We start from the raw sequence: 15,643 nt of genomic DNA, 5'->3' as shown, positions 1-15,643 counted from the left end.
TTGGTGCTTTACAGAAAATAAACCAGAATCAAACACTAAGGAACACTGCAACTTCTTAAATGAGGTACCATATTTAAAGTACCTACATAGTAAGCATTCATTAAATGCTGCTTATTATTCCCTAGATGCTAATTTTTAAGGCAAAGGCATTTTTCCAAACTTAAAAATAGGCTGCAACCTCATTATAGAGAGGTATGATCCAAGAGAAAATAGAACAAATAGAATAGAGCAATCCTTTATTTTTAGACACTTTCACAAAGGGGTTTTCAGTATGTAAAGTTTCCAGCAGAGAAGAGAGAACATGAAAATCAGCCTCTAACCACTGGCAGCTGCTCTGCTCAGGGCCGAAGGTCATCCTTGCCCGAGAGGTGAGATGGAGGTGTGTACTTCCCTTCCTTTATTAGCTTATCCCGCTGCATCTTGATGGCACTCAGGCGTTTCATCTGTCAAAGGAAGAAAGTATTTAAACTCGGGGGAGATAAGCACTGGAAAGTGAGGGCTGGAGAAGCTGAATAAAAAAATTGGTTTCATTTTTAAACTATGGACGCTTTTCAGCCTAGAGGGCCTCTGAGATTAATACCATCTTTAAAGAACCAATTTCCCAAGCTTTTAACAAATAAATTTCTGGTATATATAATAATATTTCCTTGAAAACTAATAACTAAAATGCTCCTATTATATATAGGAATACAGGTATTTACAAAAACAATACAGCTCCAAAGGCTTTAAGAGGTATACTTGTGCATATTAAAATCTTTCAAAATATTAAAAGATGAGATCATCTCAGCTTATGTATTCCTAACCTCTCTGTGTGAAGGTGGCACTGCTGCTGGTGACTGTTCACTGGGTATGAATGAAGCAGAAATAGCCAAATGAGGTCTCTGGACCACACTGAAAGAAAGGCCTGGTATGTGCTCAGCTACTAGTCACTCAGATAGGCAGAGCCCTGAGTTCTACCTCTTCTCCTCAGTAGGACATTCCCAACAGATGAAACCCATGCTATTCAAGATTGTGTGAGAGCGATAATTCATGGATTCTATGACATGGAAAACAGACATACTAATCCTGATGGCACTATTCCTCGGCTCAAAACCCAACAGCTTCCATCTTACTGAGAGGAAAAGCTGAATCCTTCCCTGGAATGACTTACAAGGCCCACCTCTCTGACTTTATGTCTCAATATCCTTCCCCCAACTCTCTCTGCTCCAGCTCAGAGACCCTTCCACTTGCTGTTTCCTCTGCCTGGAACATTCTTCCCTCATGTGCACGTGGTTCACTATCTCAAAGTCTCTGCTTAAATGTCTTCTATCACTGAGCTCTTTTTGGAGCATTCTATTTAAAAGAGCATCCATGCCCAGTGCTTCCTATCCTTCTCCTGTTTATTTTCACCACTGCACTTATCAGCACCTGACACACTACTTCTTACCTTGTTTGTAAATTTTCTGTATCCCACCCTACACTGTCACCCCCACCCCTGCCCCACTGCCCTGCATATTAGCTCCATTAGGGCAGGGGCTTTTTGCTGTTTTGCTCACTGCTATATTTCCAGTACCTGGAATAGTTCCTGACATAATAGATGATCCAATAAATATTTTTTGAGTTAATAACTAGGTTTTCACAAAGGCACAAAGAGGTAGTATATTCATTTAAATATCCCATTAACTTTAAAGAGTTAGTTAGAATGTAACTACAGTAGAAAAAAACCCTAGGCATCCTAGATACTAATATAAACATTAAGCATTTAAAAACCTGTATTCTTAACATTTCTTTATTAAAGAGTCTCCCAACAAATGACTAGTCATGGTTGAGCTATCACACCACCATACGCCAAATCTTTCTCCTAACTAGAACCAATCACCATTTGGTGTTCTGGATACAAGCACAGGATCTGGAACCAGCACTGCCAGGTTCAAGTGCCATTTCCACCTCTTACTGGGCTATGTGACTTTAGGTAATGGCCTTAATACTTCCCTGCTTCAACTTTTTAATCATACAGTGGTGAAAATAATTGTAAAGCATCTCAGCAGGAGACTGTTGTGAGAAATATATGCATTATTACTTTCTAAAAACTTAGAACAGTGCTTGATTCTAATTCCTTGATTTACTAGCTTCTTCACTTAGATGACTTACAAAATGGTAACATATCTATTCATAAATTCACAGGATAAGGAGTGACCTTAGAGCAACACTTCATATTTCCAGATAAGGAAACCAAGACTAGAAGAGAAATGACCTGCTTGAAGTCACAAAACTAGTGGTGACAAAACCAGCATCAAAATCAAGCTCTCCAAACTCTCAATCTAATGTTCTTCCCACCTCATCACACTGTCTCTTTTTGGTTTGAATTTTCCACAATGAGTAAAGGCTTAACCTGAGCAGGGAATAACTGGGTCCTGTAGAAAAGAAGACATTGTGAATTAAATAGCTGGTAGGTGGCCAACCATGACCCACTCCTTGTCCCTCAGTAACACTACAATATTACTCAATGATCAGTATTCCTCGAGATCAAAACAAAATCATTACCCGACACCCCTTCATTCCCTCCAAATTTGGCTTCACATTATCCAAATGCCAATAGCATTATAAAAGACAAGAAATTTTAAAATTTTGACACAGATAACTTTGAGACACATTTAACTGAAAATCTAAATTGTGCCCCTGAACCCCAAGGAGTAGAGAGTAATAAAAACATCTCTATTTGTTATATCTGGAACACAGAAATACGCAAAATAACAACCCAGAGCCAAAGATTTCATCTCCAAGGGAGAACAGGGGCCTATATGTAATGCAATTCATTCAACTCCTGAGGAGGTAGACACCATGCCATTAACTTATTTTTTTTCCTGCATTTTTGGTCAGGCTCACCTAAAGCAATCTCATTAACACCTCCATCCTCCCCAAAGAAAATCAATCCAGAGATTGTTTTATCAGTTTCAATGTAACAGATCTACAGGATTTTAATCTCTTCTTCAATGAGGGTTCAACGAATTTGAAATACAGTCACCCCCAAATTTTCAAGGACAAATACCCAAGGCTGGTTGGTACTCTTTATTTTATAGCCTGCACAAAATGGAAATATACCCATGCAATTTCTAACCTGGTGGCTGCAGCAGGATACCATGCTAAGGAAAATATGTGAGAACATTAGGAGGAACACTGAGGAACAATAGGCCCTTCTCAGATCTGAAGGCTTTGAACTTCCTTGACATGGTACCTAAGTAGAGAAGGTGTTTCACCACAAAAGTTTTGCCAGTTCACACTGGGCAAGCTAATGCCCAATGACCAATTAAAAGCACTTAAAAGTAGCCGCAAAGAAATGAGGAAGTAATTCGGTGCCTGCCTCCATCACTCCCTCACCGTTTTCTGTCGAAGTAGACACTCCACGAAATCATCATATTCTATCTTGCACTCTTTCTCTGCACGAATACTACCAATTCCATGTGCACACTCTATCCATTCTTTCTCAAAAGCATGGCATCGACCTGGATTCTTCCGAGGCTGCTGAGAACTCTGGATTGTCATCCAGCGGTCTAAGTCAAGGCCCAGCCTTTTCTGAACATCAAAGAAAGGCATGGCTAAAATGCAGGAAAAAAAGAAAAAAGAAAGAACGCTGTAAAGTTGCAATCAAATGAGAAAATTCTGAGAAAAATCAATCTCTAGAAAGATATTTTATACTATCCTCCCAATTTCTTCTCCCCAAACTTTTTTGTTAGACAGGTTCTTCCACTTTATGGTAGATGAGCAATTGCTGTGCTTTCACGAAACTCAGGGAAAAAAAGAAATAGAACTAAAAAACAATTCATTAAAATCCTCTATATTGATGAGGTCATTTTTATTAAAAGTCAAAAAATGTTTATATTTTGACTCAGTAATCTCAATTCTTTGAGATAGGTCTTAAGAAACAACTGAAATAAACAAAAAAGGACAAGCACAAAAACACTTCTTAACATTTTTTGATCCATACAACTTAGATGACACTTCTAAGAAGCCATCCTGAAACGAGTATATTCTTCCTGTGTTAGCACAGCATCCTCGACTTTTCATAGTACTTGCAAGCCCCTACCTAATGCACTATCTACATGAATGTCTCCCCTATTGAACAATGAGTGCCTTGAGGGTAGGGACCAAGTAGGAGCTCAGTAATTCTTTTAAAAAAAAATTCAAACAACTTTAAAGTGAAACAATAGAGAAATGGATAATTAAATCCGGTACCTACCTGGCAGAACGGGGGGGGGGGGGGGGGGGCGGAATAATACACATGAAACATACATTTTAGTATTAAATTTTAAAAAAGGGAGAGGGAGTACAATAATGCCAAAAACAAAAAACAAACAAACAAAAAAAACCCTGCCTGCAAAAGAACACCGGAAGGAAGCACAAAAAAAGGTCCATAGTTACCTATGAGTGGTAGAATTTACATAAAAATGTAATTTTAAAATTTTCTACCCATTCTTTCAGTCATTTAGTGAGTAATAACGTTCCAGGCACTCGGATGGGGGGGAAGGGGAGCAGCTGCAACCTAAGCACCTAAGAATGGGGACAGACACGGGGAATTAGGAACCCAATGGAAGAACACAAGAGGTAAAGCTCGAAGGAGGAAGCACCAATTCTGCCCAGGAGGCTGGAAAATGCCTTTGAGATGGGTTGCGTTTGCCAAGTGAAGCTCAGTGAACAGAGTATTCCAGTAGGGCACACGCAGCACGGGTTACAGCCGGAGGTGTGTCTGGGGGGACACTGAGCACCCAGACGTGGCTGAGCGCAGGGTGCATGTCGGGAAGAAGAATGAAACGAGCTGAAGAGGTTGGGTGGGGGGGGCAAATCCCACAGGGCCACGCAAGCCGGGACAAGGAGCGTGGACTTCAGGTTAAGAAACAAACAGAAGGCCAAAGCATGCGTTCGGCAGAAAGCTAAGTTAACCGAGAGAGGCGCGGTCTACAAGCTTCGGTGACACTCGCTGTGTGGACCAAGGGGCCTGGAAAAGCAGAAAACACGGCCAGGGAGAACGCACACCCAAGAAGCCAAGGGGAAATCTGTTAAAGAGATCTCGGAAGGAAGCTCCTTAGGCTCAATCGCCCCGTAGACAAACGCAGCCCCTACCTTCCGGCCGCGGTGCCCTTGTCTCCTTGCCGCCCGCCCCTACTAGACGATACTCAGGCGACAAGCAGGCCTGCCGCAAAGGAAGCCCGCAGCGCGACGCTTGCAGCGCGACGCCGGAGCCGACCTGCGTTCCGCCGTCGCGCCCCGGAACCATAGAGACCAAGCCCATCGATCTGCGCCTGCGCGACCGGCTGAGTTGGCCTCCGGTGAGGATGAGCCGAACTTGCTTAGCGAACTGAGTGAGAGGTAGCCCGGGGGTAGTGATTTCCTGCTGTCTCCTCGCACAGTGCCTGGGACTTTCACGACAGTTGTGATTGGTGAGGCACTTGACTAAGGGATCCCCCTTCTTCCCCCTCGAGTCGCGGTTAAGCTTTTGGAGTGTGGACCTATCCAGGGTGGGTTCCAGTTCTGGCTCCGCCACTTCTGTGTCATCCTGGCAAAATTTCTTAACCTCACTATGCCTCGGTTTCATCTTAGGAGAAAAATATCTTAAAAGACAATAATAGGTACATACAGCGTAGGGCTGCTTTGGGGATTAAATGAGTTATATTAAAGCACTGCGGCGTTTCCTGGCACGTGGAAACTGCTCTATAGGCGATTGCAGTTCTTTGATGTCTCGGTTTTTAAAGTTTGAGGATTCGGGAAAGTCGTCAGAGACCATGCCCCTTCTCTGTTTCAGAACCTCCAAAGGCTCCCTTTGATTACAGCAGGGGCTCCGAAGCAGGGGTGGGGGTGGGGGGTGCCGGGACGGGGGTAGGGGGTAACATAGGGTGTGTGTGGTATACTTTGGGGCACTGGGAAGAAAATACTAGAATATTTCTAATTTTTGTGTTTTTTAATTTCTTGTTTGTGTGTGAATGTTTATAAAGGACATAATATTACATTAGTTGTACATATAAATAACTTGTAAATAAATATTTATTTATTGGACGTTTGGGCTGAGAACTTTTTTCCACTGGAGTCAGAGGTTTTATTGATGCTGATAGGGGCAGGAGGGGCCCCCAGGAGCCGGGTGGGGGTGGGGCTGAGTCAGTCAGTGGATAGGAAAGGCCTGAGCACAAGGGGGTAGGTTAGGGCATGTTGATCTTTTTAGGATTCTGTGGCTCCTTCTCTGGGGAAGGGAGAGGGCACTTGAGAGGGGAGCAATTTGAAGAGCAGTGAAGGAGAGGTTAGGGATGGCTAAGAGCTCAGAGACCTGAGAGAAGTCACGACCATACGCAGCAACATCTGTGTGGAAAGCTGGATATGCTGGTCAGTAGGGAAAGTGGGGAGGTGGCACTGGGTTGGCTTCTTGGGGTGGAGTCCGACCTTGCCCTGAGTGAGCTCTCAAGAATACCTAGTGTTCCCAAGCAGAGTGGGGCAGGGCCCAAAGCCCTTTTCCCTGTAGGCCTCTTTAAGGAGAAAAAGGCATTCGGGGAGCCCCCTTGGCAAGGGGTGCCAGAATTAGTCCTTAAGTCACAGCTGGGGGCAGACGGGGCCAAGGCGCAAAGGCACAACTGGTGGGGGGGTACGGGGCAGGGGCAGCCTCCAAACTGAGTGTCAGGGTCACAAGAGGACACAGAACTGCTCATGCTTGATAGGCGTGGGCTTCAGCACGGTGCAGAGAGCCTCAGCAAACACTTCTTGACGCTGTCCTCCTGCAGGGCGGAGCACTGGAAGTAGTGCACAGCGTGGATCTGCTTGGCCAGCGCTTGGCCCTGCTGCTTCAGGCGCTGTAGGGTGTCAAGCTGGGCTCTCAGGTCCTTCTTGGTGCCCACCAGGAGGATGGGCATGTCAGGTCAGTGGTGACACGCCTCTGGATGCCACTTGTGCCACACATTCTCATAGGGCAGACTGGCAATGGAGAACAGATGACAAACGTGTTGGTCTGAAGGCTGGAGAGTGTGCAGAGGCAGTCATACTCCTGGCCTGCTGTATCCCACAGGTTCAGGTTCACTGTGCACCCATCAACTGCCGTCTGGGTGTTACAATTGTTGAACCTTGGGGAAGGCGTTGGTTGTGTACCAGATGAGCAGGCACATCTTACCCACAGCCCCATCGCCCACCACCACACACTTGATGCTCTGCATGGTGGGTGCAGCTGCTGCTGTGGAGGCTATGCCTCCTTGCCCTTCTGGGCACCTCTGGATGCAGTGACCTGGCGCCCTCCCCGCTGTGGGGGAGCTGGGGGCGGCGGCAGCGGCTTGTGGGGCTTGAGACTTTTAAGTGAAGTACTCTCTCAAAACTTTTTAGAAAAGTCCAGCATTCTAACCTTCCCAGCCTCATTGTCCAAAATCCCCTGCCTAATGCCCCAACCAAGAGCTTGCTCTTCCTATATATTCCAGGAAAAGTCCTGCAATCCAGTGTCTTTGATTTTTTTTTCTCCTTTCTCCTGGAATGACACCCCCCCCCCCCATCTCCATTTTTGTTTGCCAAATTCCTGCTCTGCTTCAGGACTTTTGCATAGGTATTTCCTCCAAAACATATTAACTATCCCCAAGCCCCAGGTTCATCCACTCTGGAGAAAATCCCTAAGGTCCCAGAACATACTGGTTTTTTCCATCATTCCAATTCTCCCTTCCTTCCTCCCTCATCAGATATACACCCCACCTGAGATCAGTTTCAGTTCAGCTAGAATCTCCTGGGCACCTAATGCATGTGCAGCACAATACTGGAGGATTATGGACTTGGTAACTCGTGGCCCTTGCCCACAGAATACTAGAGGCACCACAACCCCTTCCACTCTGCCCACTTTCTTATGTTGGTGATATCACCTTCCCAGCCATTCAGTAGGAGACTCTGAAGTTTTATTTTGCCTTTTCCTCATCTTTCATGCAATATTTAATTACTGGCTAAATTCTTTCAAATATTCCTTCAATAGGTGTCCAATTTATTTCTTCCTTTCTGCCTCCCGGCTCCTCACTTCAGTCTTTTTGGCACTGACTAATCTTTTTAAAATATTAATTTCATTGAATCACTCCTCATATACCAGGCAGGATAGATTAGTACAAAGATGGGCAACTTAAACGCCTCCAGGGCCAAACAGAGCTAGCTCACTGTAAGAAAAATGAAAACAAAAGCATCATGATAAATGGTAACTGGTACTTGGCCTCAGTTTAAGGCAGCAGTCCCCGACATTTTTGGCACCAGGGACCGGTTCCATGGAAGACAATTTTTCCGGGGGTGGGGGTGGGGGGTTGTTTCTGGATGATTCAAGTGCATTACACTTATTGTGCACTTTATTTCTATTATTATTACATAGTAATATGTACTGAAATACAACTCACCATAATGCTGACAGGAAGTGGAGCTCAAGTGGTAATGCAAGAGATAGGGAGCTGCTGTAAATACAGATGAAGCTTCACTCACTCCCATGCCCCTCACCTCCTGCTGTGCAGCCCAGTTCCTAACAGGCCACAGACTGCTGCAGGTCTGTGGTGTCTGGGATTGGGGACCCCTGGTTTAAGGGATGTAAGGAGTGGTGGGGAATGTGACAAACCGAAGAGCATACGTCCTGTCTAAAGGGGGCAGCAGCGACTCAGCTCCATTCCTTTGCTGTCAAGAAGCAGGGTCCCCAATTGTCAACTCTTCAAAATTTGCAAGAGAAGCCAGAAATCTTTTGTTATTGTTTAAATGTGAAACATTCCACTTTAAAAATGTAGGGCAACTCATTTTTTTTTAAAGTGCTGACCAAACAAAACCCACAACGGAAATGGCCTTTGAGCTGCCAGAGTTCAACCCTTGGATGGAGGGAAAATTGCAGGCTGGAAAAACAATTTACTTTGAACTGATGTTTTTTCACATCCAGCTTTGCTCATTTCTTACCCTCTCTTCTTATTGTTGCTGATTGCTTTTCTAAAAACTCAAATCTGATCATTTAAAAAACACTTCCTGAGCTCTTATCTCACGGCCATGACCCTTGTTGAGCGCTTGAGAGGGAGGCATAGCTAGAATGCTGTAGTAAGTGGTAAAACAAAGATGAACAAAATAAGGGAGGACGCAAAGGGAGGGGGTCATTCATATTGTTTGGGCTGTGTGTGAGGTGTATTCAAGAAAAAGTCCAAATTCTTGGGTTTGGCATTCAAGACCGTGATCTGATTTCTTCCCATTTCTAAATCCTCAGATCCCATTGTTCACCAATCGTTACTCAACACCCTGGTGTTCTCGGCCATTGAGAATTGCTCTCATGCTTCCAAACTTTGTAGGAGCAGTTTCTTCTGGCTGTAATGATCCCACCCATCCCCTTGCTGCCTTCCCACTGTCTCCCAGGTGAATGCCTAATGCTTCCACACCGTTTATCGCGCCGTCTTCTGTGAAAGCTTCCCGAATTCCTGAGCACTTACTAGGCCTCTGTTGAGGTCTTACAAGCCCTGTTATACATATATTGTTTCGTATTATAGATGTTGTTAACTGTGGATATGCCGACCCCCTCCACTGGGCCGTGCATTCAGCCCCGGCGGCTGTGCTAGGATGTCGGTGACAGGTACTCTCCTCTCCCGAAAAGATGGGAAAACTACAATTCCCAGAAACCCTGCGCCAGAACCGAGCCTGTGCCGTTGCTATGGCGACCACGGGCGCCCGCTTGGATTTTTGCGCTTTGCGTTACGAGGGATGTAACTCTGACGTTAGGCGCATTTTCACCTCTTGTACGCCCCTCGTTTATCTTGTCGTTGTTCTGCGATGCTCTGCTTCGTGGAAGTGTAGTTTTACAACGAAATCAAAGGGTTTTATGCGCAGAGAAGCAAGCTTGAGCTGTCGCCTCCTTCATTCTGTATTCGGGAACCTGAGGCTCGGAGACCGGGACTAGGCGTTAGCCGGAAGGTCGCGGCGATCTCTTCTTCCCTGACAGAGTCTGGCTCCCATCTTCAGAGCATAAAAGGAGGGCTCGATGTTAATCGAAGGCCCCCATTACCACTCCTCTGAAAACTAGCCTCAGTTGCTGCGTGGACGGTCACAGGCCATTTAACGTACCCCTGGGTCTCCATTCACTGGACTTCTGTCCTTGACCTATAGGATTTCCTAATGTTTACATACCTCAGTCATAACCTGAAAAAAGCTTTTAACGCTACCTTTCTACAGATAGGTCATCTATAATTTAGCACACTGGGAATGTTAGACCTGTATCTGATACCACTGTCACACAGATTTGTATAAACTGGGTAGCCTGAGGATCCTAGCACATTTGGGGAAGACAGTGAGTTTGAAAACTCACCCCCATCCTTACCCCCAAGCCAGAGCTATAGGATAGATTCAACAAAAGCAATAAGCAAAATAATCTGAAAGAGAAAAGTATTGGGTCCCAAGGCCTGGAATATAATAGAAATTAGAGTGACTACTTAAAAAAGTAAAAAAGGGGGCTTCCCTGGTGGCACAGTGGTTAAGAATCCACCTGCCAATGCAGGGGACACGGGTTCCAGCCCTGGTCCGGGAAGATCCCACATGCTGAGGAGCAACTAAGCCTGTGTGCCACAGCTACTGAAGCCCATGGGCCTAGAGCCCCTGCTCTGCAACAAGAGAAGCCACTGCAATAGGAAGCCCGCGCACCACAATGAAGAGTAGCACCCGCTCTCCGCAACTACAGAGAGCCCGCGCGCAACAACGAAGACACAATGCAGCCAATAAATTAAATAAATAAATTTTAAAAAGAAAAAAAAAGTTAAAAAGGGACTTCCCTGGGGGTCCAGTGGTTAAGACTCTGTGCTTCCAATGCAGGGGGTGCGGGTTCGATCCTTGGTCGGGGAATTAAGACCCCGACACGCAGTGTGGTGCTACCAAAAAAATAAAAAAGTAAAATAGAATGTGCCATTTGGGGGTAGATAAAATATTAAGTAGAATATGCAATAGGAAGCAAACTGAAGTGGGGAGGAAAGCTGTATCAGGCTTGTGGTAGGAATAATTTGATGATGGTAAAAATTGCATCTCTAGAAATAAATTCCCCTCATTCTGATACATGGAGCTGTCTCTTGACTTTCATTAGGCTTCCCAAGTGATAGGATTACATGAAGAAAACACACTAAGGCCAATGAGGCAGTCCACTGCACCAGACATATTTCTCATCATAAATTAACACACTGGAGTCTGGTTTTATGGACCAATATAGCTTCACTAGTGAGTCAGCTTTCCTGAGTACAGATTAGGGTAACTAAACTACCTGGAGGGAAGCTGCCAAGAGTGGCCTTCCCCAGGAAACACCCTGCTTTCTCTCTGTCCAGGTGCACAGAATATTTATCAAAGCAAGTTTTATCACATTCCTGCCCAGAGACTGTGAGCCTCTCTAGGGGAAGGACCGCATCTCTCTTACCTTAGCTGCAGAGACAACCTGCAGAAGGCTTGAAGTTATTTGATCTGAGAGTTAAGAAAGAGTTTCAGGTAGTGCACTGACTACTGGAAAAGGGGAGGAGTAGCCACCTAATTCATTCAGTCACTGATCATTTAAGAGCCAAGAATAGATAGATAATAGCTCACGGTGGTACTAAGTATAGTGGAAGAGTCATGTAGACACATAAATGCATTACATAACTACCTTCCTCAGAAAGGTCTCTCTTACCACCCAATGTAGACACCCAGTTACTCTCTATCCTTTCCATTTTATTTTCTTGACTTTTTTTTTTTAAATTTTGGCTGCGTTGGGTCTTCCTTGCTGCGCACACGGGCTTTCTCTAGTCGTGGTGAGTGGGGGCTACTCTTCGTTATGGTGCGCAGGCTTCTCATTGCCTTGACTTCTCTTGTTGTGGAGCACAGGCTCTAGGTGAGAGGGCTTCAGTAATTGTGGCATGCAGGCTCGCAGGCTCTAGAGTGCAGGATCAGTAGTTGTGGCATACTGGCTTAGTTGCTCCACGGCACATGGGATCTTCCCTGACCAGGGATCAAACCCGTGTCCCCTGCATTGGCAGACGGACTCTTAACCACTGCGCTACCAGGGAAGTCCCTCTTCACTTTTTTTTTAACAAATATTTTTTATTTTTTTGAACTTTATTTTTTATTGGCTGCATTGGATCTTCATTGCTGCCCATGAACTTTCCCTAGTTGCGGCGAGCGGGGGCTACTCTTTGTTGTGGTGTGCAGGCTTCGCATTGTGGTGGCTTCTCTTGTTGAGGAGCACAGGCTCTAGGTGCGTGGGCTTCACTAGTTGTGGCACACAGGCTTAGCTGCTCCATGGCATGTGGGATCCTCCTGGACCAGGGATCGAACCTATGTCCCCTGCATTGGCAGATGGATTCTTAACCACTGGCACCACCGGGGAAGTCCCTCACTTTTTTTTAAATTTATGTAATTATTTATTGGTTGCATTAGGTCTTTGTTGCTGCACACAGGCTTTATGTAGTTGTGGATAGCGGGGGTTACTCTTTGTTGTGGTGCATGGCCTTCTCATTGCAGTGGCTTCTCTTGTTGCACAGCACAGGCTCTAGACACGCAGGCTTCAGTAGTTGTGGTATGTGGGCTCAGCAGTTGTGGCACATGGGCTTAGTTGCTCCATGGCATGTGGGATCTTCCTGGACCAGGGCTCGAACTCACGTCCCCTGCATTAGCAGGCAGATTTGTAATCACTGTGCCATCAGGGAAGCCCCTTTGAACACTTTTCAATCTTGGATTAAATTGTGTACTAGTTTGCCTGTCTTGCCTCACAACACAAGCACCGAAAGAGCAGGGACCTTGTCTGCCCAGCTCAGTGATACATTCCTAGTACCCAGAACAGTACTTGGCAAATAGTAGGTGCTCAATAAATGTTCATCAAATGACTAAGTAACACTGCCTTCAAGAAGGGAGCAGAAAGACAACTGCCGCTTGAGCAGGCCATTTGTCAAGTGAGAAGGGATTAATTCCAGGCAGAACAATAGGAGCACCATGAAAAATGACGGTTTGAGAGGCAAATTTAATAATCCATTCAAGAACTACCCAGAACCTTTAAAAACAGGTGGACTTAAGAGAATCTGTGAAAAACATAACACGAGACAAAACCCATCCACAGTGGCAGCAATGGAATTGGGATGGATTAGTTACATCAGGGGCACAGACAACACAAACTGAAAGACAAAGGATCTTTGAAAATGTGCCTGTGGGGAAAGTGTGCCATGCTCTTCTTAGCCAGGAAGAGCCATGTTTAATCATCCTTCGCAATCAATGTTCAGGCCTTTATAATCTTTGACTAGACAAAATGAGGCCCCTAAGTGGTCAATCTGTCTCTAGTTTGGTATTTGCCCTTCTGTCCTATATTCACCTCAGTTAGTTTCCCCCAAACTCTTCAGATTCCTAGAGGAAGGGTCAAACTCCTAGTGGTCAAAGCCCTTCATTACCTAGGCCCTACTACCTAGCTTTTGAGCTCTCTTCCCACCACCTAAGTGCGTTCTCTACTCTGGCTGAAATAAGAATGTTGTCCCTGCACACCAGTACAGATTCCCACCACCCAGCCTTTGATTATTTCAAGCCCCAGCGACTACGTCTGCCTGAGCCCTAATTCACCCTTTGAAACCTCACTCCAACTCTACCACCCTGAATGAAGCCTTCCGTGATCACTATTGCTACTTAAAACCAACTACCGGGACTTCCCCACTGGCACAGTGGTTAAGAATCCGTTTGCCAATGCAAGGGACACAGGTTCGATCCCTGGTCTGAGAAGATCCCACATGCCGTGGAGCAACTAAGCCCGTGTGCCACAACTATTGAGCCCACGTGCTGCAACTACTGAAGCCCCTGCACCTAGAGCCCGTGCTTTGCAACAAGAGAAACCACTGCAATGAGAAGCCCACACACAGCAATTAAGAGTAGCCCCTGCTCTCCACAACTAGAGAAAGCCCGTGCACAGCAACAAAGACCCAATGCAGCCAGTAAATAAATAAATAAATTTATATATTAAAAAAAACCCAGCTACCATCTCTTCTTTTCCTCGGTCCACTACCTGTACCATTCACACAACACTTAGCAGCTTTTACCTTGCCTGCTTACATTCTTTGCTAGACTGAGCTCCTTCTCAGGGGTCAAGATCCAACTAAGTATTTATATTATTTCCAAGTCGGATGCTGGGGATATAAGACATACTAGGACTACTTAACAGAACTTATCAGGCTTTTAAAACTCAGAGGGAATTTCCTGGCAGTCCAGTGGTTAAGACTTGGTGCTTTCACTGCCATGGCCCTGGGTTCAAACCCTAGTCAGAGAACTAACATCTCACAAGGCGCTTGGTGTGGAAGAAAAAAAAAAAATTCATATATCTGTCCTCCACAAATACAGAACTCAGAAGACACCAGTAATGCTTGCTGAATGACTGGAAAACATTCAAAGCCAATATAAACATGTCTTTCTCTACTTTTCTCTCATTAACATGAAGGCATAGTGGGTACCATGCCTCAGAGAATATGGATCAGCCTACTGCTAAGACCAACTAAAAGACAGTTGAAATATACAAATCATTTTCTTAAAAGCATAAAAAAGGCTAAGTAGGTAATGAGGAATTACTGAGCCAATTTCTAGGTAAGAACCCAGAGAGCTTAGAATTCAAAGCTGCTTTCTCTTAAGGCATTTCCCAATCTGGAAAAAGCCCCCGGATACCTGAACTACACTTTTAGGAGCCTCCTGGACTGAAGGGGACAAAAATCAAAACCTAAGGCCAGCTAAAGGTGGGAACCCCCCACCATAGACACCTTAAGTGCGGGTTCCAAAGTACTACACTTTCAAGATATGGGTGAAACTAAAGTAAAGCAGTCCTCACCCAGACCTGACACCTGGTTATGTGTCATCTGGGTGATCCAGGGAACCTCCAGCTTTCGATCTGAATTAAGGTTTGGTAATATTCCCAGACACGTGCAACTAGATAGCTTTCCTAGAGGGTAGCTGCCTCCTTTTCCTGTTTATTGCTACAAACAGTTTTTCAAATATACTGTTCAGCTCACAGATTAAGAGATAAGACACGATAAGCAACAATCAGTAAAAACATGAGACCCATGAAGAATACAGACACTGAAATTTTAGACAAGGTATCACACCCTTCCTACACTGAAGTGCTTATTTATTTGAAAGTGTGGTTTGGGGTTGGAACGTGGAGATTCTCCCCTAGGTAATCTTGCTCCTTTTTTTCCTGAAGGTGTCAACCTTATCCAAAATCCAGGTTAACTTCAGCTACAGAAGACTACACACACTCTGAAGGCCCTTTCAAGGGAAGAACCACAAGGGCAGCACAGAAGTCACTGTTCCTTAACAGTATTTAACAAACTATCTTTGAAGCCATGCTATCTTATGATAAACATAAAATTCTCACACCTACTTCTGTAACTAAAATTTCAAAATTAAACACGCTAAAGACAAAATAATTGGTCATTCTAAACAATATGCTCCCTGTCCTCATCCTAGAGAATCACTGCTCTAAAAAGTTCATTAGCTTTTTCTGTGAGATATTCACTTTGGCAACCAGTTTACATTTGTAAGCAGAGAGAATTTTTCATCATACCTCACCCTGAGGTGTGACTCCCCCATCCATGATACACCAAATTTGCCTCGTTTGTGAGCTTTCTCAAATGTCTATCAATGCTATAGTGCAGGGGCCCACACTGTTCTATAAAAGGGCCAGAGAGTA

The 15,643-nt window shown here is 44.9% G+C and overlaps 1 protein-coding gene and 1 pseudogene across 1 annotated transcript; both read right to left on the bottom strand.

Moving 5' to 3' along the window:
- Nucleotides 1-219: 219 nt before the first annotated feature.
- On the bottom strand, nucleotides 220-5,201 carry NDUFS5 (NADH:ubiquinone oxidoreductase subunit S5). Its single transcript, XM_057719507.1, has 3 exons — nucleotides 5,098-5,201; nucleotides 3,358-3,575; nucleotides 220-443 (listed from the first exon to the last, which is right to left on the bottom strand). Exons 2-3 carry the CDS (start codon nucleotides 3,571-3,573, stop codon nucleotides 339-341), a joined length of 321 nt encoding a protein of 106 aa, XP_057575490.1. The 5' UTR covers nucleotides 3,574-3,575; nucleotides 5,098-5,201; the 3' UTR covers nucleotides 220-338.
- Nucleotides 5,202-6,642: 1,441 nt separating this feature from the next.
- On the bottom strand, nucleotides 6,643-7,166 carry LOC130838908 (rho-related GTP-binding protein RhoG-like; annotated as a pseudogene).
- Nucleotides 7,167-15,643: the final 8,477 nt, after the last annotated feature.

This window comes from Hippopotamus amphibius, chromosome 1 (assembly GCF_030028045.1).
Source record: "Hippopotamus amphibius kiboko isolate mHipAmp2 chromosome 1, mHipAmp2.hap2, whole genome shotgun sequence".
In the NCBI taxonomy this organism is placed as follows: Eukaryota; Metazoa; Chordata; class Mammalia; order Artiodactyla; family Hippopotamidae; genus Hippopotamus; species Hippopotamus amphibius.
Note: the sequence above shows the minus strand (reverse complement) of the source record. Positions and strands in the feature narration are given on the sequence as shown.

What these genes read in the sequence shown, in the direction of transcription:
- NDUFS5 (XM_057719507.1), bottom strand. Translation starts at nt 3,573, where the DNA reads ATGCCTTTCTTTGATGTTCAGAAAAGGCTGGGCCTTGACTTAGACCGC. An exon ending in GTCTACTTCGACAGAAAACG is followed by an intron (nt 444 to 3,357) that starts GTGAGGGAGTGA and finishes TTCCTTTGACAG; the next exon opens with ATGAAACGCCTGAGTGCCAT.